Source organism: Nanorana parkeri, unplaced genomic scaffold, assembly GCF_000935625.1.
Source record: "Nanorana parkeri isolate BGI_ZX_2015 unplaced genomic scaffold, ASM93562v1 scaffold183, whole genome shotgun sequence".
Classification (NCBI taxonomy): domain Eukaryota; kingdom Metazoa; phylum Chordata; class Amphibia; order Anura; family Dicroglossidae; genus Nanorana; species Nanorana parkeri.
In genome coordinates, this window is record NW_017306451.1 from 778,310 (window position 1) to 801,452 (window position 23,143).

At 41.6% G+C, this 23,143-nt stretch overlaps 2 protein-coding genes across 2 annotated transcripts in view; both read right to left on the minus strand.

The window, feature by feature from the left end:
* LOC108785895 (thymic stromal cotransporter homolog) overlaps positions 1-2,835 on the minus strand; it is a 7,971-nt gene extending 5,136 nt beyond the window's left edge. The window contains exons 1-3 of the mRNA XM_018555072.1: positions 1,709-2,835; positions 1,289-1,372; positions 203-359 (exon numbers count right to left, since the gene is read on the minus strand). Of these exons, the coding sequence (XP_018410574.1) occupies positions 203-359; positions 1,289-1,372; positions 1,709-2,780 (1,313 nt within the window). The 5' untranslated portion in view covers positions 2,781-2,835. The remainder of the gene's footprint in view (positions 1-202; positions 360-1,288; positions 1,373-1,708) is intronic.
* A 7,944-nt stretch (positions 2,836-10,779) lies between these two features.
* On the minus strand, positions 10,780-18,006 carry LOC108785896 (thymic stromal cotransporter homolog). The gene is made up of 4 exons (XM_018555073.1): positions 17,926-18,006; positions 15,941-17,030; positions 12,775-12,858; positions 10,780-10,940 (listed from the first exon to the last, which is right to left on the minus strand). Exons 1-4 carry the CDS (start codon positions 18,004-18,006, stop codon positions 10,780-10,782), a joined length of 1,416 nt encoding a protein of 471 aa, XP_018410575.1.
* Between the last annotated feature and the right edge of the window lie 5,137 nt (positions 18,007-23,143).

Here is a 23,143-nt window from a genome sequence, read left to right on the forward strand (position 1 = left end):
AAGGCCCCAGACCAGGTCTCTATTAGTAATATGTTCATATGACCTCCCTCCCCTGTGTTTTGGTGCAGGGGTGTTTTGACCAGCACAGACGTACTGCAAATCATATATGGCGGCGTGCATGCATTCTCTATCAGGCCTTTTTGGGTACATGATATAATGGTGAAACAGTACAATAAATCTACAAATCTACATTGTTTCTTACCTGATTGGAATAAAACTTATAAAGGTAACAATAGAGATCACAATGAAACTGAAGCCACTAAACCAGTCGAGAGTAACTTGATATATTGCAATAAATGCTGTTGATGTGGCCACAGCCACAACTCCCATGGTCATTTGAAGCACAGCAAAGACTTTTCCTAAAACACAAAATCAAAACAAAACACAATTGTCATTTAGCTATTTGTCCACAGAACTAAACAAAATAATATGCTAGAGTTTCTTAAAGCAAAGTTGTGGAAGTCCCTGCCCTTACCCAGCAGGATATACTTACCTCTCTTTGTTCCCTCCTGTCCTGTCCTAACCTGGCCATTTCTGTCTACAACAGCTCACTCTCAGCCTCCCTGGACACTTTTGCCCCCCCCCCCAAAAAAACCTTGGCCACTGCAACCCTGGTAAACTAACACCAAATGTCTCAAAAGAGCCGCGCAACTATGGCGCAAAACTAAATCACTGCATAACGTCTCCTTATATAAATCTGCCCCCCTAATTTATCATTCCTGTCTCTATGCTGCCAAACAAACCTATTTTTAAACCCTCTCATCCATTCCTCATCAACCTTTTTCTACCTTTACCTCTCTTCTTCATTCTCCACTACCTCCACCAACTAACTCACTCATTGCTCAAGGGATTGCCAATCATTTCAAAAACAAGATTGATGCAATTCGTAATGTGATATCCATTGTCTGCTGTCCAGATATCTCCCTCACCTAACATACCAGATCAACGTCCACTTTTAATACATTCTTTTACATTGGAGTTTGCTAAATGTTTTTCAGACTCCCACCTAACCATCTGCCTTCTGGACCCTGTTCCACCAAATTACCAATTGCCTTCTGGACCCTGTTCCACCAAATTACTCCCGCCTGACTTGCCTTGCGGTTGCGCCGGGCCTGACTATAACTTTGACAGATGACGTAATGTAATTGAAAACCATAACAAAAAGTATGAATATGTAAATTATTATTCACTAATCATATTGATGAGAGACTGTAGTGATGTATGCATGTAGTAGACTGTAGTATGTAGTTGTGAGCCATAAGAACTATATCATTTACATTCCCCTTACCATAAGTCGACTCCTTTGTGGCTTTGGATAATATAGCCCGGATTGTTGGCACAGGGATCAGAGAAAACATCATGGCAAGTCTGGCTAAAATATATAAAAATAATTAAACAGTTTCAAAAATACCATAAAGTTTTCATTTTAGATAAAGAGTAAATAAAAGCATATAAAAGCAGCTTGCTTTGCAACTCCATTCATCTGATAAAAACCTGGACTGAGCTTTTGGATAAGGGATGGGTCACAGCTATGTATCACTAAGATGAGTGCCTGCAAACAACAGGCTGTAAATAGGTAAGGCTACAATTGTGAAAAGGAGCCAAAAGCTAAACAAATACAAAATATGAATATTTAAATACAATTGAAATAAACTGCAATGCAAAATTAAATGAATAGTTATAGGTTTTCTTTAACTCATTCACTTACCAACATAATAAAGATAGGTCCAACGTACAAAAGCCATGACAAGAACCCCAACAAAAAATGAAAACATTCCAAAAATAACCATACTCAAATCTTGTAAACATCTGGAGAAAACAAAAACGCCAATAAAACTAGTAATGAAGATCATGTATGCTGCAGCATTTCCATAGCCGACTTCTACTGGGCCCCAGCTCAGTGGTTTCTTTAGTACAAAAAAATTGATGACATCTTCATTACCATTAACAGCAGAATTATATAAGATAGCACTCAAAAACAGGAGGTAAATAGTTACTTTAGAAAAAGATGCAGTTATATATGTTTGCCCGTGTGTTGCATTTTCACTGGATGAATTAATTAGACTGCTGCGTTCTGTAGGAACTTCTTCTCGGTCTGCCTGGTCTTCAGCTTGGGCTGTAGCTATTCTAGACATAGTGTCCTCTTTTGTATTAACTTCACAATGAGGCGTCTTCAAAATAAAAGCGACATACAAGAGACAAAAAGTATAACTTGCAAGGCTGCAGCACGCCAAAAGTATGCCTGGGTGATTTGCAACTTGATAAACAAATATATGGCCAGAAATTAGGCTTCCAATGAATCCAGCCAAGCCAAAGGTGCACTCCGTGAAAATAAGCCTGAGTGACCTTCTCTTAGCGGAGGAATCCAGTGAAGCCAATGCCATAACCGCTGGCCAGTAAGCTGTGAACCAACCACACAAGCCGTTAAAAGCAGCTGTGCCAAACATGACTTGTATGGGCCAGTCCCAGAGATTTACAAACAAGAGAAATAAATTGGATATAAATAACCCAACAAGTGGAACACATAGAGCAATCTTTCGTTTGCCTTTATCTCCTATTTTTGCCAGAATATAGGCAGAAGGCAAAGGGGTCAGCTTGATGATAAGGTTGTATATGATGTAGAAATTAGAGATGGACTTCTGCAGCATATCCTCGCTGGAACTGTTCGATAGTGTGCTTGTCTGATTGTAGTAACCCTTTACCGCCAAAAGTAAACCAGTTTCATAAAAGGAGCTGGCTAACTGGGATCCAGCTACCACCGGCTCGACCCAGGTCCTCATCTTTATGAATTTGAAAACCTTTATTCATAAATTAGTGGTCTTTCTCAGATGACTGTACACCCACTCATAGTTGGAGCTTCTTTTGTAGCCAAGCTTAACCAGCAGTCCTTAACCTAGCCTACATTTTCCATTGTGTGAAGAAAAGTAAAGTTTAAATTTCACCGTGAATGTATTGCAAAAGCGTTGCAAACAAACTTTGAATCTTTGTGTTTCTTCTTATCTTCTTCTGAAATGTAAAGCAGGGAAACAGCATCTAGCATTGATCTGAAAAATCGAAATAATCCGAGGAGCTTTGTCGTAGGTTATGAGTGGCAGTCATGTGAGAAAAAAAAACTGGTTTTAATGTGAAACTTCCTCCTTTGCTAGACTTTTGGAAATGGCAGTTCTAAATGGAGAAGTAGGTACTGCCGTGTATGAGTAATACATACAGCATGGTATGAGGAACAAGGAAGATAACAGTAGTTACCACACCTTTTTAGAAAGTACCTTGTATCAAAAGTAATAGCCTTAAAGGAGAACTATGGGGTTAAGTCTTTTCCCCATACTTCTCCTTAGGGTAACAGGAGGACACAAATTAGCGTCCTCCCGTCACCCTAGCCTCAGTATACAGCGAGCTGTATACTGAGACGCCGCAGTATGCCGCAGTATACCGCGAGCAGCTGCTCGCGGTATACTGAGACGCCGCAGCTGAAGCGGATTCCGACAATTGTGTCGGGATCCGCCCAGCTGCGTGAGTGACAGCTGGCTCTGCCTATCTAGAGGCAGAGCCAGCTGTACCCGCCCCCTCCCCCGTCCGTTCCGCCAGTCAGCGCTGGCGGATCGGAGCGGGGAGGGGGGAATGCAGCCCCTCCCCTGTCACGGCAGAGAGCCGTGACAAAATCGAGAGGTGAGCGAACGCCGGTATGTGTTCTCTCACCTCCCGATCTACTGAGCCGACCTGTGACAGTCTCATTGTCACAGGTCGGCTAGAACTATGAGGTGAGTGAAAATCACTCACCTGATAGTTCTCCTTTAAAGTTATATTAAAGTTAAAAGTTTATTAAGCTGTTATGCTAAGTAAATCACTTATAATGATGCTGCTTCTTGGTGTTTTAAAGTTTTGGTATCCTGTTGTCAGGCCTGTACGCAGACACCTTGTTCAGAGTGTATAGTTGCGGGTTGTTTCACCGGTAGCAGTCGCCTTTCCCATAAAGCAATATACGCCTACTGGTACTTGCATGCCCCCAGGACTTCAACTATACATTCTGGCCATAAATGTCGCAGGTGGTCCCCAGGAACAAGGAGAAGTATTGACTGTAGTCAAGGTACAAGACAAACAGAATGCAAGACAGGAACAGGAAAGAAATACAAGACAGGAACTGGATACAAGAAACAAAACAGGTACAAGATTAAAGACCCAAGGCAAGACTAGGTTTCAAGCTCAAGACAGTACTACGATTCAAGATCAGGATACAGTAGGGTTGCCACCTTTTCTTCAAGTGAAACCCGAACCCTCTAGCACCCTGCACGGCCATTTTTTTGGCGAATAGGAAGCCAAGAGAAAGAGTAAGGAGACTGTCTTTAGAGGACTACAAATTCCAGCAAAACATTATAGAGCAATACAAAGTAATATGAGGTTACATACTCTGTGTTGTTCTGGGGTGGCACCCTGATGTCCCAGGATCTCAGGTGGCCTGTGTGGGCTCTCACCAGGGCTGTGCGGGCTCTGAGGTAGAGTCTGTGGGCTCTCGAGTGGACTCAGCAGGCTCTCAGGTGTGCTGTGTGGCACTTGAGTGGGCTGTGCGGCACTCGAGTGGGCTGTGCAGGCTCTCAGGAGGGCTATGATGATTAACCCTTGCTTGGGTAACTAGCCCTTTTGACCTTAGTAACATAATTTAGTTGAGGTCCATCCAAGAAGGTGAGTTCAAGTCTGTGTTCAAAAGTTGAGTCTTTGATACTCATGGATATTTTGAGATAATCACAAGTGGACTTTTCAGGGGGATTTTGGATTGAATGTTTATATGTTACTGTAGGTATGTTCTTAAATACACTATTGATGTTATTGTATGTGATGGGTTAGGGGTGAAACTATAGCACTGCACTGATTGCTGTTGTTTTTTTAATGATATATTCATTTTATTGCTGGCAGCTTAGATATTATAGATAGGATAGGAGCACAGAGTTTTATTCACCAAAAGAGAAATATCTAGATATGCACATAGGTTGATGATATTCTTCTGCTTCATGGTCAATGTTGTTTCAGGTGTTTACATCAATTTTTTTCTCTTTCATGATTTTCATGAAAATGTATGTTTAACCCATTCCATGAGAATGTTGAACACTTTGTAACACTCTTTGTTCCCTCTTTTAGTATAATGTACCCTAGGTGGTGCTAGTGAGCTATTTAAAGTGGAACTACACCCCCCTAGCCCTTACAGCTAAGGAAAGTGCCATTTTAGCTTCTATTTGGATTGCAGCTGCCATGGTGTTGCACATATGACAACAGCTATTTGAGGCCTTGAAAGTGCCGTTGAGAGCGGATATAAGCACACTGGCAACCTTGACAGTTGACATACCTTCAAAGTAACTGTTTGGGGGACAGTTAAATGAACAGGTAATGTTCCTCTCTAGCATTCTAGCACAGAAAGAACTCAGGGAGAAGTCTGGCAAGTTACCATGTAAGAAGGTTTGTGTTCATAGTCTCCATTCTGGGCCTCTTAGAGCGTGGGCCTCCAATATGAGACCTTGGGCCTCGGAGCTGGTCTTGGGATGCAGTTGGATGTAGACAAAATGTGCTCTGCACAAATGGGCACTGCAATGACCCTCTTCACCCTCTAAAGGAGACTAATGTAAGTGTAATACTACCTTTTTGAAAGGACAGTGGAACCAATTATTTGGATTAGTTTCTTGTTTCCTGTTAAAATAAATATCTCTATACCCAATAATGTAGACTGTTGCGGTTCATAAAGCAAAGCATTGAACTTTAAGAACAAGCCTAAGGCCCCATTCACACTGAGCGACGAGCGATATTGAGCGATATTGAGTGACTTGCGATATTGGGCGATATTGAGCGACTTTCTCCTATTGGGCTGTATGCAATCAGGAGCAAAATCGCTCGAAAAAAGGGTCATGTAGGAGCTACAAGCGATATTTAGCGATATTGAGCGATATTGAGCGACGAGATGTGAACAGCTCCATTCAAATGGATTGGAGAAGCTACATAGAGTGATATCGCGTGGAAATATGAGCGATATCGCTGGAAAAATTGCTCGATAAATCGCTCAGTGGGAATGGGGCCTGTGTGTAATGTATGCTAAAGTACTATGCATGTGAAGTAGATGATTTTGCGGCAGGGTCGCAGATGACAGGAGACATAGGAGACTGCACAGCCAGTTTATAGGAAAAATGTATTAGCGGCCTCTTCTGGGTAGCAATGGTGGTGATTTAGGAACTGGGAAGGGGGAGCTTATTGGTGGAGGTGATCAATAGTTTTTCTTGGGTGCTCCTCTTGAATTCAGAGCACCTGTCTGGATCCTCTGGAGTAATAGCTGCCTTCACTACTCCCCCCTGGAACCAACTGGATATTGATGCCTTGAGAAGTGCAAAAGCTACTACTGCTGCTAAGGCTAGGGGGCTAAAAAGAGGAGCAGAAGTTTAATATAAGAGCCAGTTGGATGTAAGAAACCCTGTGGGTACCAACTAGGGATGCAAAGATACCGTTTTTTCGGCATCGTGTACGAGTACAATTTTTTTTTTACCAGCATCCCGGGGTACTGTTGGCCCGGCTTATCAGGAAGCCAGGTGGTGGGTCATGACCCTGATTGCTTGGAAAGTCGGTGTTCTATCGAAAAAACACCAGCTTTAGGTTCCGAGGTAACCTGGCTTCCTGACCAATCAGGAAGCCGGGCTGCAAGTCATGACCTGCCACTCGGCTTCCTGATTGACTAGGCAGCTGGCTTCACTTGTAGCTAGGCAGCCTGGCTTCCTGACCAATCAGGAAGCTGGGAGACAGGACTTTCCCTCTGACTGGAAGTTCAGGTATTGGGGTAAGTATCAGAGAATTTGGGCGAGTACCAGTACTTGCCCAGATACTTGGTATTGGAAATTATTCTAGTATCGGTATCGGTGCAGATTGGTATCTGGGACTTGAGAACTGGCTTAACAATTTCAGTCACCAGGAGGCACTCCTCTGTGTACATCCCCACATCATCCATAACCTTGCAGCAGAGAATTTGAAATGGGCACCCCTGTGCGTTTCTAGTTCCCACTAACCATGTTGCATTAACTAGTCATAAAGTCATTGTCAAGTTAAATTATGCATTCTGACACTGAGCCTGAGCATTTAAGCTTCAAAAAAACTCTATTCACTAAAGAGTTTTGTTGGCATGGAGTGGTGAAGGGTTAGGACCCCCCTTTAGCTTTACATGTCTGTGTCACAAAGGGAAAATTCACCCTCTCCATTTGTCCTGATGGCCACTGCAGCAGGCACCATCTGAGCAAATAAAACCATCAAGCTGTCATGTCTCTAATCTGGGTAGATAAGGAAGAACACATCTGAACATTGGTTGCAATGGCCACATATGTAAATCATAGAATGGGGGCACAAAATTTGATACTAGTCAGCTTAGGGTTGCCACCTTTTCTTCAAGCGAAACCTGAACACCTAGCAATGCGCTGACATTTTTTGGGGGAGAAAAGGTAGTGGCTTATTTATATGTAAATTATGCCACCCAATCACATGTAAATATCACAGTTGAGACTATTTCCAGTGGGGGGCCAGTATCCCCTATCTTAATTTTGGTTGCCCCTGTCTGTATGACATCTTGTGTCCAGGTTTCTGCTGCAATGAAACCCGGACACAGCATTCAAAAACTGGACTGTCCGGGTGAATCCTGGACAGGTGGCAACCCTAAGTCAGCTACTTAATCTCCATCCGATCATCCTGAAGAAAATACAGCCTGGGCCTCCTATTAGGGGCAAGGAGAAAATATACCACATGCATCATGAAACAAATCCATCCTATGGATGCCTTTCTTTTAGAGATTTTGATTTTCTTTACACCTAATAGAAGACCTAGGCTGTCTTTTCTCAAGAAGCTCAGATTTGGATTTTCAAGTAGATAGTGGAATGGGGACACTAAATTAAATATGATTTACATACTACACCAAAACTCTCTGACATGTTATGTGATTTTTTAAAATTACAATTATGCATCTTAGTACAACTGACATTATGTGAAAAAACTGCTCCACCCAAGCGTATAGAGTCAGTTGTGGCTTGCAGTGTATATATTTACCGTGACTGCTCAGAGACCTTGATAAGAATAAAGATCACCAGCACTTAAAGAATAATCTTAAATCCTTGTGTTCATTTATTAGAGAAATGGGTCACATGTATCAAACAGCCAATGTTTTGGGGCCACGCAGGGTCCCTTCATCAGAGCGACATAGGTAAAAAGTTCTAAATGTGAGGCTCCCTTGAGGTGAGAGGCAATAAACTATTCTCTTTGTCAAAATAATTATGCAACAAAAATAAATACATATATACAGATATACAGTATATATATATATATATATATATATAACATTCAAGATAAACAGAACAGAAGTCATTATAGTGTTATGCTTTGTGTTTATCCTCTCCTGGCGTGAAGGAATAGCGAAGAATATTTAAAGGCAGCAACGCTGAAAAAGAGGATAAGAAAACATGCTTGGTTAAATATTTAAAAATAAAATAGAAAGTGATCACTTTAAAAAAAACATTGATTTCAAACTATGACATGATAAGCTTTTTTTTTTTTTTTGGGAGGTACCATTTAGGTTAACAGGAGCCTTTCATGCAAAAAACATGGAAGGCACCATCGCTGACCTCTCCTCCTCAAAAATTCCAGTTGCTTGGCTGAGCTTCTGGTTTCAACACTATTCTGGAAAGGCATGCATTGAGACTTCTAACTGTTCACTGACTTTCCCTATTTGCATACTTGCTTTAAGTCGGTAAATATTTGTGCCAGTATGTCAGCATAACAGCCAGCAAACTAGCTTTTTGTACAGGGTGGTCCACAATGGTAGCCCTCACATTCCTTTGAAGGAAACATGTACTGAATAAAAAAAAAGAGAGTCTGCAATAGCTGACTCCTTTATCTGAAAATGCTAGTTGTCTGGCAGTCACGCTGATCCAATGTCTTTAAAATTTTCTGAGCCACTGACTTGGAAGGTTTTTGGAGGTTGGGAGTTTCTACTTCACAGTTTTTTTAATATGCATGCTTGTTTCAGGTAAGTGACTTAATACTAAAGCCAGAGACAGTCAGGCAATGGGTATTCTTCGAAAAGGTTCAGCAGTATGAGCCCTCATACCTAAAGAGACTTTGTCATAAGAGTAGTATAGGGGCTTCCATTGCTGACGTCCCTCTAAAAAATGCTAGATGCCTGGTTGTATGACTTCATCATGTCTCAGTCACACTCCTGGAACAAGCATGCTGTAAATGAGTTTCAGAAAAGGGTCAGAACTATTTTTCTCTTTCTGGGCCAGTGACTTAGACAGCACTGTCTGGGTTTATAAGTTAAACTTGAAGGATTTGTGTCTTTTTTCAACATGACTAACTAAGTATTAGAATGACGGCCAGCAAACTAACATTTTCAAATGAGAGTTGGGTAATGGGAACCTTCATCAATCTCTCATGACAGTATCCCTTTAATAATTTGACTTTTTGCATTTCCTATTAACCTGCTCACCAGTCTAAAGTTAAGGGAGCTTCTTTGGTCTGGAGAACCTTTCGGTTACTTACTAATGTATGTTTTATGTTATCAGGTTCAGGCATTTTTTCAAGAAATTAAAAAAAAGTATCAAGCAGCTTTCCTGAGTGGCAAGTCTAGTTAATAGAGTACTGTAACAATATTTTGCCAAGGTCTCCGGAGATACTTGTTAGATGTTTAGCAATTGCTTCATAAATTTACAGTAAAGCATATGCAAAATTAGCATAAGGGAAAATTATAAACTAAGCATGTGCTTTACATCTCTGCAATACATGTATATTTCCCCATGTTTTATCCCTTTAAAACCTAGCAAGTACAAGAAAATACTTGCTGAGTTGGCAGAAATGCACCCAGCTCCTAGTTTCCTCTTTAGTGATGCTCAAGCGCACACTGCCCGTTCGGCATTGCGGTCATCGAAAGCTCGCCCCTCAGGGGGGCGCGGCTTGCGTTCATCGCAAGTATGATTTGCCTGTCCAAGATAGGCAGATGGTGCGTTTTTTTAAGTACCTTACAACCATCGCAAGACAAAAGTCTTGCGATGGTTGTAAGGTGTGTGCCCAGCATGACAGTGGGATCTGCCGATCTAGAGGCAGAGCCAGCTGTGCCCACACCCTCCCTGTCTGTTCCTCCAGCCAGCACTGCAGGATTGGGGAGGGGAGGGGGGGAATCCCTGCAGGGAGCAGTGATGGACAGTCACCACTCTCTGCAGGGAGAGGATTGGGAAGTGAGCGAGCAACGGTATGTGTTCGCTCACTTCCTGAACTTTAGAGCCGACATGTAACAGTTTCAATGTCACACGTCGGCTCTAACTATGGGGATGAGTGTTATTCACTCACCCCATAGTTCTCCTTTTAAGATAAGACAAAAGGTGTGCAGAGAACACAGGGCAGCTGCGAATTTCTGACATGATCAACAGGTATGTTTTGGCACTTAACCAATAGATATAACAGAACACGTATTTAACAGACCAAAAGGGAATAAAAAGGAGAAGTTCATTGTTAGGGTTTACATACAGTTTAAAGGAAAACACCATTTTGTGTTTCATTTGGCTCCTGTGATTTTTTTAAATGTGTCAAACTATTCAAATCTCTCGCCCTTGCTATATGCATTATGGATACTGCATATGCACATAAATCTTTCTAAGCCATGTGAAAGTCTTGTTATGTACAGTTATGAGAGGGGCATATATAAATCACCCCTAAAAATTTAATTGTTATATTACATACGAGAGGTAAATTGCCTTATGTTACTTATAGTGCATGCAGTGCTCACCTGATGGGGATGATGCTCAGAATGGAAAGGATGCCTGATATAATAAAGCAAGCTCCACTGAATGAGGTTAAAGTGGCTTGGTAGATCTTATTGAATGCAATTGATGTCAAAACCCCTGTAATCGCTATTGACAGCTGGAGTACAACAAAGACTTTTCCTGGGAAGAAAAAGTATCATCAGTGCATGAAAGATAAAGTACAAAACCATTGGTCTCATTCAATAAAATGTATTTTTTTTTTAAATTGATCATTCTTCAGTGCAGTTACCCATAGGAACCAATCAGCATACATCTGGTCTGACTTCAGCACCCTGAATTCTGATTGCCTGGTATAGAATACTACTTTTAAACTTAACTTTTAGGAATAAGAGCTTTATTTACCGATACAAACTAAAACATTTAATTCAGCTATGCTGCTCATTCACATAATAGTAATGTCAGTATTTGTTCATTGTAAAATATTTGATATGATGAGATGAACTACTAGGAATGAGGTTCGGTTTCGCTGCCACCATGGGTTTCTGAGGGGAACCCTGCTTGTGACAGGTTGGCGGTTCCAGCAAATCTATGTGGGAAATTACTAGGCCAAATTATTTGTAGCCATAAAGCATGGCTTTTTTAAACATAGGTCAGCTGGCGTAGAAGGGCCATAAAGGGTGAGCTCATAGCAGCCATGTGGACAATGTGCTTTATCAGTGAAATAGTAAAGAGTGCTGCTGTTATGACACACTGTCACTAGAGGCCCACATATGCTGCAATGGATGCAGCAGGTCAATGTTGTGTAGTGGGACTAATAGTCCTTCCTTGATGGTGAAGGCCCGTCACAACCTGGAGCATCGGAGAGAAGAGGTAAGCGATGGATGCTGGCCAGAGCGAAGAATAAGGTAAACATTACAGCTTACTCCTTTACCCCTCTAGAGTTAAAAAGCATTTAACCCTTGCAGTGCAGTGGGACCCCATTGCCAGGGTATTTGTTTTAATCTTGGAATTCAGCATTAAATGTTTGATTCATGTAAAAAAAAGGAAAGCCTCAATCCACAGCCTGACAGGCACTAAATCCAAGTGTAAAAAGGAAATCTGAACTCCAAAAATAAATCTTACATACGTTGTTTAATCCATGAGCATAAATAAGCTGTACACTGTCACACAACTTCACACTATCACGCGTTCCACCGTTATGGCTTGAGCACAGAGTTCTGTGCTCAAGCCATAATGGTGGAACGCGTGAGAGATTAAAGTTGCGTAACAGTGTACAGCTTATTTATGCTCATGGATTAAACAACGTATGTAAGATTTATTTTTGGAGTTCAGATTTCCTTTTTACACTTGGATTTAGTGCCTGTCAGGCTGTGGCGTGCCCCTAGAGCCGACAAGCAGATTAGATCCTTGGACTGTGGAGGTGGATGTGAGCGGTGTATTTGCTTTGTATGATTATTAAATGTTTGATTACTCACTATAAATGAGTAATGAGCTGAACTTGGGGAAGTTACAGTGAGCTCAATGAACTCCAATGCTAAAAAGGAGAAAGGTGCAGCTCAGACAGATCATCTCTATGTATGAAAGCATTCCATCCCAGACTTTGAATACATAGAGCTGCAGCAGGCAGTGACATATAAAGTATGTTATATCAGAACAATCCACAGTATAGCCAGACACTCCAAGCTGTAAGCTTTACCCACTAATCTACATGCCTTTCCCCGATGTGCCATGGTTGGTTCAGAATGCTACATCTCCACTTCCAACATGGAAATTAAATGTATGAACTAAATTAAATTCCTTGGCACTTTAAAATTAGGGCATACTACGATAAAAATCACATATCCATTTCAAATACCATTATTAAAGTTAAAACCACCACCAATAAAAAAAATGATTGTGCATTCCAATAGAGTTAGACCTAGTGCTCTTAATAATCAGCACACAGGTACAGACCTGATCAGACAGAATGAGTTCCAAGTTTTCCTAAGCAATATTATGTTACAGTTCTACTCACCATATGATGATCCTTGTATATGTTTCGATAAAACAGACCTTATTGTTGGCATTGGTATTAAAGCAAACATCATCACAGCTCGAGCTATGAAATAATCAAGCACAGCATTCAGTATTAATATTTACAACATATATTTGTGTCCTAGAAAATACAAATTATGTATTTTTAAATCAGTGTCCAGGAATGCATGGGATGTATCATAAAGTCTCTTTAATCTCTTTGAGGGTTTACGAAGGCAAGCCCGGCGCTACCGCAAGGTAAGGCAAGCGGCCGCCTAAGGGCGCTGAAGGGTCAGGGCGGAAAAAACAGGGCATATTGACAACTTGTCAAAATGCCCCGATGCTTGCGTTGTTTTTTTTTTCTTCACTTACCTTCGATGCGGGAAAGCAGCGGCGAGTCAGCGCTGGTCCGGTGGGAGGAGCTCCAGGTGTGGTCCTAATTTAGCTGGCCGGCGACTGCCAGAGGATCCCGACATGCGCGGCACCTCAGGCAGTCGCCGGCCAGCTAAATTAGGACCCCACCTGGAGCTCCTCCCACTGGACCAGCGCTGACTCGCCGCTGCTCTCCAGCACAGCGAGCCGCTGAGGACTACAACCAGCGAGGCACCTTCATCTAGTAGTGAGTGCGGGCAAGGGGGGGTCTGAACTAATGATTATTAGCAGGTGATCATTGCACATCTATTGTCTGCAGTGTGTACTCTATATGTACAACATATAGAGTACACACTGCAGACAATAGATGTACAATTATCCTCTGCTAATATGAATGGATAAATGATCCATAGTACATAATATGTACATAACATGTACTTGTACTACTGATCATTTAACCCATTCATGTTAGCAGAGGATAATTGTAAATCTATTGTCTGCAGTGTATTCTATATGTAGTACATATATACAGTACACGTTCCCAATACACTGCCGGCAATAGATTCACAATGATCCCCTGCTAATATTAATGGGTTACATGATCTGTAGTTCAACTACATGTTATGTACTATAGATAATATAACCCATTCATGTTAGCCGAGGATAATTGTAAATCTATTGTTGCAGTGTACTCTATATGTAGTACGTAGTACATGTACGTTACACACGTCCAGTACACTGCAGCAATAGATTTACAATTCTCCCCTGCTAACATGAATAGGTCAAAAGATCCATAGTACATAATAGTACAAAATATGTAGTTGTACTACAGATCATTTAACCTATTAATGTTAGCAGGGGATAATTGTAACTCTATTACTGCAGTGTACAGGACATTTGTACTGTATATGTACTATGCATCATGATTTAACCCATTCATGTTAGCAGGGCAGAATTGTGAGCGCCTCCCACAAGCTGAGCACCGAGACGCGATGCAGCGATCCTGCCCAGCAACGACTACAAGAGGCACCGCGTGAGGCAACAGGGATCGGAGTGAAACTGTGAGTGAGGGAAGCTGGGACGGGGATGGCTGTAAATCTATTGCTATAGTGTACTGGACGTGTGTAATGTATATGTAGTACATATATACAGCACACACCTCCACCACACTCCAGCAATAGATTTACAATTCTCCGCTGCTAACATGAATAGGTTCAATCATGATCCATAGTACATAACATGTAGTTGTACTATGGATTATTTAACCAGTTAGTGTTAAAGAATAGCTAGTGTTAGTGAATAGGGAGTGCAGTCAGTGTTAGAGAATAGTTAGTGTTAGTTTATGGTCCTGCTCAACATATTTTGCGGTTCTTCGTACTGTTACAAGCGGGTGGGGGTGCAAAAATGCACCCTCGCCTGTGTAGGCAAAAATCCTTGCACCGGCCCTGTACGAAGGACTCAATACAGTCTTACACAGCAGAACCCAATTAAGACCAATGTCAAAATTGGTCATCGCACATGACCAAGGAACGTCACTATTGCTGGTACTTTCTGATTGGTCAGCTACTACTGATGTAATTCCCAAATAAGCACAATAGTAATACAATGTGGCTGATGCAGCAACCTTTCACCCAGAGTAAAGCTATTGCCATTTGATGGTACGATTTAGTGGCGGTAATGCCATGTAAACAGCATTTGCCCAGCTTTATGCTGGGTGGAAGGTTTATACATCATGTTTATACATCAGCCCCTACGTGTAAGCACGTTCAGGAACAATATGTGAGCTACAATATATCTTTAATTCCCAAAAGGGGCTTTGTCTAATGTGGCTTATAACTACATCTGCATCAAATATGTGTATTATTAATATTAATAAGTTCTGATCTGTGGGCCAGGCCTCCTATGCAACTGCCAGACCATAATGTCAAGATTTTCCTGCAGGTTAACCATGCCTGTTGCATGATCTGTAATATTTGAGGAAGGGAAAAGTGGAAGTATCAGTTTCGCACCATAAATTCTGTGAATTATAGTTGACTGTACAGTCTTTTGTGTCTAGAAAATGTTCTGATGATTATTGTTTACTAGTACAGCCCAAAAAATTATATGTCTATTCTTTCTTATTTGAAAATGAATATTTTAGAAAATGCTGCATTTCCATAAAGCATCGGACACTGAATTGAATCTGGAACTGAAGCCAAAGAAGAACTCCAGGCAATCAAAAAATTAACCCCTGCAGTGGGGCTATCCCCACACTGCAAGGGTTAAGTAATAACAACCTGATAGATATTTCAACCCCAGGGTAGGCAACCTCAGCACTCCAGCTGTGGTGAAACTATAAATGCAATTATGCCTCTGTTAATTGTTCCTATGAATATCCGAGCCTTGCAATGCTCCATGGGACTGTCGTTCCACAGCAGCTGGAGTGCCAAGCTTTCTTACCTCTGTTCTAATGCTTATTGCTAATTATACACACAAATTGTGTTTTACTTAATTCTGCATGCTCAGTGAAGAGATTTCCCATCACTTCCTGTCCTGACACAAACCTCGAGGACAGGGATTGCAAAAAACCCACTTTTTTTGTCTGTAAAAAGTGTGCAAATAACAAGAATTTTTTTTTGACTCTCCACTTTGTACAAAAATATGAAAAGGAATTGTTTAGAACTGGGATACGTTCAGTAGACACTGGCAATTAAATAAATAATAATAACAATAAACTAAAATGATGCAGCAATGATCAGATGCCTGAAGAAAAAGAAAAGATATTAGCAGATTCAATGTGTAACTGTTAAACTTACCAACAAAATACAAGAAAGTCCATCGTACAGATGCCATAATGAATATACCAGCGCAGAAGGACACTATGCCCATTATAATTAGAGTTACATCCTTAAGACATCTGGAAAAAATCCAAACTCCCAAGAAACTAGTGATGAATATCAAATAACCAGCAGCACTGGCATAACCAATGAAGGTAGGACTAAACCCTAGAGGTTCTTTAATTAGAAATAAATTAAGTACGTCCATTCCTCCATCCACCGAGATATTGTACAATATGGCAGTAGCAAAGAGAAGAGCAATAAAAAGTTTGGCTGGAGTCTGAGGAGGGAGGTCCTCAAATGGTCTGTTTATTTCACCCAGTAGTTTGGAACGCTCAGTTGGTTCAGGTGAGTTTTCATGACTGACTTCTTCTGCATCCACTCCTTCACCTGAATTCCCATACCGCTCTGTTTCATCATAAGGCACTTTTAAAATAAATAAACTGTATATTAGGCATAAAAAATAAAGGGAAACGCTGCATATAACTAGGGTTGCTCCTGGATCATTAGATATTGTTACTGATACAAAGATGTGCCCAGAAGCCAAGCTGCCAACACAACCAGATAATCCATACACTAATTCAATAATGATGAACTTGAGGGATCGTCTTTTTTTAGTGGAGTCCAGGGCTGCCCAAGCCATAACCCCAGCCCAGTAGGTTGTAAACCAGCCAGTTAAACCATTCAGAGCAGCAGAGCCAAACATGACTTCTATAGGCCAGTCTAAGAAGAGGACAGGCAACAAAAAACACCTGGAGATAAAGTACCCAAGCAATGGAACACATATTGTGACCTTTCTTCTCTGTCTGTCTCCGATCCTTGCAAGGATATACGCTGACAGCAGCGGGGTAAGTCCCAAAATGAGGTTGTGTATGATATAGAAGTTTGATATGGCTTTCTGTAGCGTGACTGAATGAGATGTGTTTAAGGATGTAGTAGTCCGATTATAGTAATTCTTGACCACAAATAGTAAAGCTGTGTCATAAAAAGAGCTAGCAACCTGTGCCCCAGCAACCACTGGCTCGATCCAGGTCCTCATCGTAATAATGGCTGAACACTGTACTTGGTTCTATTAGAAGTATTAGTATTTCAGACAAAGAGGAAGTTAATGATTGAAGTCAGCTAAATCAGTTGAAAAAACTCTAACTTAAAAAGAAAAAAAACCCACACACATCAAAAATCCAGTCCAAGATAATAGATCTTCTTCCTCTCAATGATGCCTTCTGTGGACGAGTAGCGATAGCAAGCTGTTACTTCAAGGGACTGACAAGCAGAAGTGCATTAGGAACATATGTGCACATATAATGCCTAACATAGCAAATACAGGAAAACTATTACTCTCACGGCACTTACTTCCTGATATGAAATACATTGCACATCTGGGAGGGAAGGACGGACAAGGCTTTGTGGGTTAGAGTTCAGATGAAGTTTAGACAATTCATGGAATGTGGACTGGTTACAGAACTGACATTAAGGGCGTTGTTTGCAGAATGGGTGTAAAGAATACCTTTAGAGCTTTCATGGACACTGACAAAAGGTATACATTGAATAATAAAAGTAAAAGCAAAATTGGGAATGTGGAGGACAGAGGCATTGCTGAGTTGGGGATGGGGGATACAATTTTGCAAATGCAATTAGGTGGTATGCCATGGGTAAGTGCTGCAGAGCTGCAGGTGGGAGACACAGAGTGGTTTTTGCAGGAGAACTGCTGAATCAGGGATGGCAAGGTATGATATTTGAAGGGATACTATACTGCTGACCTGGGGATAGTGAAAACAATATTTATAAAGCAACTTCTGAGTAGGGGATGCTCTTCTTTTTATTTATTATAGGAAAACAAAAATAATAATACTTCAGAGGAACTTTACTCCCCCCCACCCACCATCTACCCTATTGTCCCCTTATTTTTTCAATGGGTTATACACAGTGGTGTTCTGTAGGGATCCAATTCCCTTCTGCTTTACACCACCATCTTCTTCTGCGAAGTCATCAGAAGCAGGCTGTAACTTCCAGGTTCTTGCTGCCCGCTCCCTGACGACGTGCATACGCTACAACGTGTATTGGGGGGTCTACTTTCAGAAACAAGAAGAGACAGCTGTCCCCCTGATAACGTGACATATACACAGTAGAGTACCCCGCGGCCTCCTCTAATGTGTGACGTGGGTATCCCAGGAGGCTGTGGTCAACTGCATTCAACATTCTCTCCTAGACGAGAATCCAGGAAGTGCAGGGAGGGTTCCCCGAAAAGTAGTAAAAGAAGTGCCTGATTCTCAGAGGGGTGAGATGGCAGAAAAAGGGTGGGGAGGATGAAGGTTGACTTGAAATAGATCACAGAATATGCATACACTTTTGCTTAAATTAAAGAATGTTAATAAAAATGATAACAATAAATATGAACTCTATGCTTTAAGGACATATATTGTGTAGAACCTCAAATCCCAGTTTGACCACCCATTTTGCCTATCTTCTTACTAAATATTGTAATATTGTTGATGACAACAATAATATATTGTTATATGATGGAACAACATAGGCTATTTTATTTGTCCGTCCGATTTCCTGAGAAGCATCTCTATGCATCTCAGAAGCCCTTCGGTTCTAGTGAACCGAAGGGGTCCTGGGGCCGAAGCTAGCCGAAGGATCAGCCAAAGCTACGGCTAGATCCTTTGCCAGTTTTGTGAATAGGCCCCTTAGAAACTGATTTACTATAGGAGCTGAGAATCTTCAAACAATAAATTGTGTAAATATTCACTTTAAATATCCTACTATGTTAAAATCAAATTCCTGTTAACTTATTTCATTTCAAAATGCTTACAGTGAATAATTACACAATTTGAAGATTCCCAACTCCATTGGTAAATCAGCCTGTAGTGTTATTTTATAGGAAGCAGATCTGCATAGTTTATGGTATGATTACTGTAAAGGGGGCCATACACTTTACAACCATCGAGAAAAATATATATCAAAGCGCTAAAGGTGTAACTAATATGAAACTTAGTATAACCAAGTGATATAGTGAAATTTTAGGTTTAGGCGGTCTAGCCCTAAAACAAGTGATATGAACCACCGACCCGTTCGGCATTTGTCTCCCGAGCACCGTTCAAACCAGCCGAAAATCGTAAGATTTTCGGCTGGCTTTCTAGCATGCGCCTTAGACAAAAGACGTGCGACTGTACAGTAGAAACGGTCGCACGTCTTCATTCACACTGCGCGATTCTCGTACGAGAATCGTGCAGTGTATGGGCACCTTTAGCAGTTAATAAGTAATGCTTGCAGTCCACATTTGTATTTGTCTGTGATTAAGTTATAAGCAGCTGCTAATGGTTGCACGATCAATACCAAGTATACCAAGCATCACTTAAAGTATATATAAAAATGAACTTTTATTTGCTCCTATCCTTCTTGCTAGATCCTTCGGCAGCTTAGCCTATGTGTTGTAGCACTACTGTAGCATACATATGTGGCAATCATCTAGGTGTTTTTTTTTTGTTTTTTGTGAGAACTAACCTCTGTAACCTGGCCTTAAAGGTTCTGGAAGTCCTACTGCAGAAGCAATAGGTCTAGTTTGACCTCAGGCATAGCCTTCAAGATGTTCACTGTTCTGTCGAGGACATTGGTCGCGACCTGCTCAGTGGAAGTTGTATGGTCTGGTGCAGCAGAAGTCATCACCTTGGTCATCCCTGCAGAAGCATCACACCTTGCTTACTGCTTTTGAGTTTCTTTTGGTGCATCCTATGGTGTCCAGGCAGCATTTTGGTAAATTAGTGCAGTTACAGAGTTTAGGATTTGTCTGTCGGGTGGTGTCGTGTGGAGCTCAAGCAATGCATTTCTCTCTTCATTGAATGGATAGAATGAGTCCCCAGTATGAGCTTTTTCAATTTCCATACTTTTTTATTTTTTAGAAGTGTACAACAACACAATACAAGTTAAGTAGTAGTCAAACAGTGTATAATACATTGCCTAATCCTGTGTATACCACATGTTGGAAGTATCTGTTACAGATCGTGACGCCATGAGCCTTCACACTGGATTGATAATGGAGAGGAAGACTTATTGTTGAGATCTACAGACTTCTACAAAATGATTATCAACTATGAAGCAGATAATCCAGTTTGGCGATGTGGAAGGCCTCATTCACACACAACTCAAGCAAAATTGTATATGCGCGTATGTACGAGTGTCTATGCGCGTAGATATGAGCGTATGTGCGTGTATGCGTGCACTATTTGCATTCCCAGAATGCATCATTCCTAATGGAAATTTGAATAAATTGTACGCATATACGAGCGTAAAATACGCATAAATACACTGCCCGGACGCATCTCGGTTCTATTCTGTTTTTGCGCATACATACGCTATGCAAATATACGGCTCCATAAGCGGCTATGTGTATGGAGCCATTTATTTGCATATGTTGCATATGGTACAATACGCACGTACGCGCGTATACGCGCGGCAGTGTGAATGAGGCCGAAGAGAGAAGGGAACTAAAGGGAACTAAGCAAAGTAGAAGGAATAGGAGAAAAAGAAAAAAGAAATGGGGTCAGGTCACTGCAAAGCAACTGGATGTCTAGATTCTCCCAATTCAAGAGAGGGGATATTATTGGTGTTCATATGGATAGATATGTTCATTTGTAGATGGGATTAGGTAATCCAGGGTTTTTAGATTTTATGAAATTTGGTACGTGTACCAGACAATAGCCTAGACAATTTTTTTGTTAACCATAATATTATCTACTGTGTTTAAATACTGTGCAGCTAAATGGTTGTTTCTGCAATACTCTTTAGATTGTCTATGTAGCTTAAGATTAGGTTTAATTAGGTTTTGTTGTGACCTGATCCGGGGTTCAACTCTCCCATGAAGTGGAGCAAACCAAGCTTTTTTTTCCTTGATAGTGTGGTGTAATAAGGTTTGGAACAACCCAAAAATTCTGGCCCATAATATGTCAAGTTTTAGACATAACCAGATTTGAGTCATTGGCTATTTTGTCTGGAGTTAGGTACCAACTCAGGAGAACTTTTTAAAGGAGAACTATGAGGTGAGTGCTTTTTACTCACCTCATAGTTCTACCTGACCTGTGACAATGAGACTGTCACAGGTCGGCTCAGTAGATCGGGAGGTAAGATTTTCTAAGGGGAGTACATTGATTGAGCATCTGAGCATATACTGTATGTGTATACTGTGAGACCAGTGTTTAGATGTTTTAGTGGCAGGATAAGTGATAAGCTTCAGTGGCAGGCACACTTATGTACCAGCAGCATCTATAGTGATAATAGAAGGTATTACTTTTTGCAAGAGGGGGTGTCGTAGACACACTGTGGTGCACATTCTTGAGGGGAATGGTGCTGGTGGTGCATGTCAATAGGGAGTAGGGGTGGATCATCTCACTGCCCAGCTCTGACTCTAGCCAGCATCCCATTGGTTGCCAGGAGCTGAGCAGGATGCTTTGGCTGGAGTTCCAGCCAGCTTTTAGCAACCAGTGATGTCAGTGAACTGGACGGGACACTGGCCAGAGAGTCCCAGATTGCTTAGAGTTGGATGGGTAGATGTGTATGGTCCTTACACATCTCCCCACCTGGCTCTTTGCAACCTGGGACACTCTGACCGCAATGGGGGCAGCAGACACACTGCAAACAGCCTCAGGCTGCCTCATTATAGTGACAGCCCCGTTCCAAGGTAATATCTAATAGCAACATTCCTTCTAATTAGATTCAGTATGCATGGAGGAGAAATGCATGCAGTATAGTGGTGCTGAACCTTTAGCACCAATTGTTATCAATCAACTTCTCAATCAGGGATTTAACCTACAACCAGTTGTGTTCATAAACTCATCTCTAGGGCAACCAAAATTGTCTTTGCCTAAAAGTTTCTTTTGGAGCTCAGCTTTAAAATGTATTTCTAGGCAAAATTATTATTTTTCTATTTTTAGAAAACGGTCAACTCTTGTCAGGTTTTCTGTGTTCCTTTTACTTGCTGCCTAGGAGACAACAGGAAGTGTGAGGTAATCACTGCAATATGAGGGGAAATCCCTTCTCTAGCCAAAGACGAAAAGAAATACACTGAAAATATACACTTTTATGTGGCTCTTTAACATCAATAAAATACAGAACAGTTCACACAACATCTTGTGTCACACAACACTTTTGATTGCTAAACTACATTCCTTAGCAAAACCGACAGTACATTGCTATTGTTTTCTTTGTTCGCTTGTGTAAAGCTATATTGACTTACCACATAAATAAAAAAATACCTGCACTTGACCCAAATGGCAGAAATGGAGCAAAAGACACATACAGAGTAGGATAGTCCAAACTAATAACCTGATTACCTTTCAGAGAAAAAAAGGCCAAAGATTAACGCTGGATTCAGACTTTTGCACTGCGTTTATGAACACATGTTACATTAAAGGAGAACTATGGGGTTAAGTCTTTTCCCCATAGTTCTCCTTAGGGTAACGGGAGGACACAAACTAGCGTCCTCCCATCATCCTAGGCTCAGTATACCGTGAGCTGTAGCGGTATATCTAGAGGCAGAACCAGCTGTATACACCTCCTCCCCCATCCGTTCCGCCAGTCAGCGCTGGCCGATCGGAGCGGGGAGGGGGGAATCCAGCCCCTCCCCTGTCACGGCAGAGAGCTGTGACAGGATCGAGAGGTGAGCGAACGTCGGTATGTGTTCGCTCACTTCCCGATCTACTGAGCCGACCTGTGCAGTCTCATTGTCACAGGTCGGCTAGAACTATGAGGTGAGTGAAAAGCACTCACCTCATAGTTCTCCTTTAAGGCAGACGATGCATTTGGAACGGGCTACTAACACATCACATCTCAGCACAAATCGTACATGATCCTTTCTTTAAAATGCAGCACACCACGACACATGGCATTTGTGTTGTGGCACTTTGCAGTCGGGTGCCTTGTCCGTTACTGTATTAGTGTGTTGGGGTGCATTAACCTGCCCCCGAGACCTGCAGTGCTGCAACTGACACAACATTTGAATTAATGTGCACTTGAAGTAATTTCACTCTGTGTAAAGAGCACATAGTTTGATAACCAGTGGCGTAACAATAGCCATAGCGACCCATGCGCCCGCGGCCAGGACACCCCCCTGATGCCGTGCGGGCCGCCTGGGTCGCTATGGGTTCGAACGCACCGCTGTTCAGATCACTGTGATCTGTGCAGCGC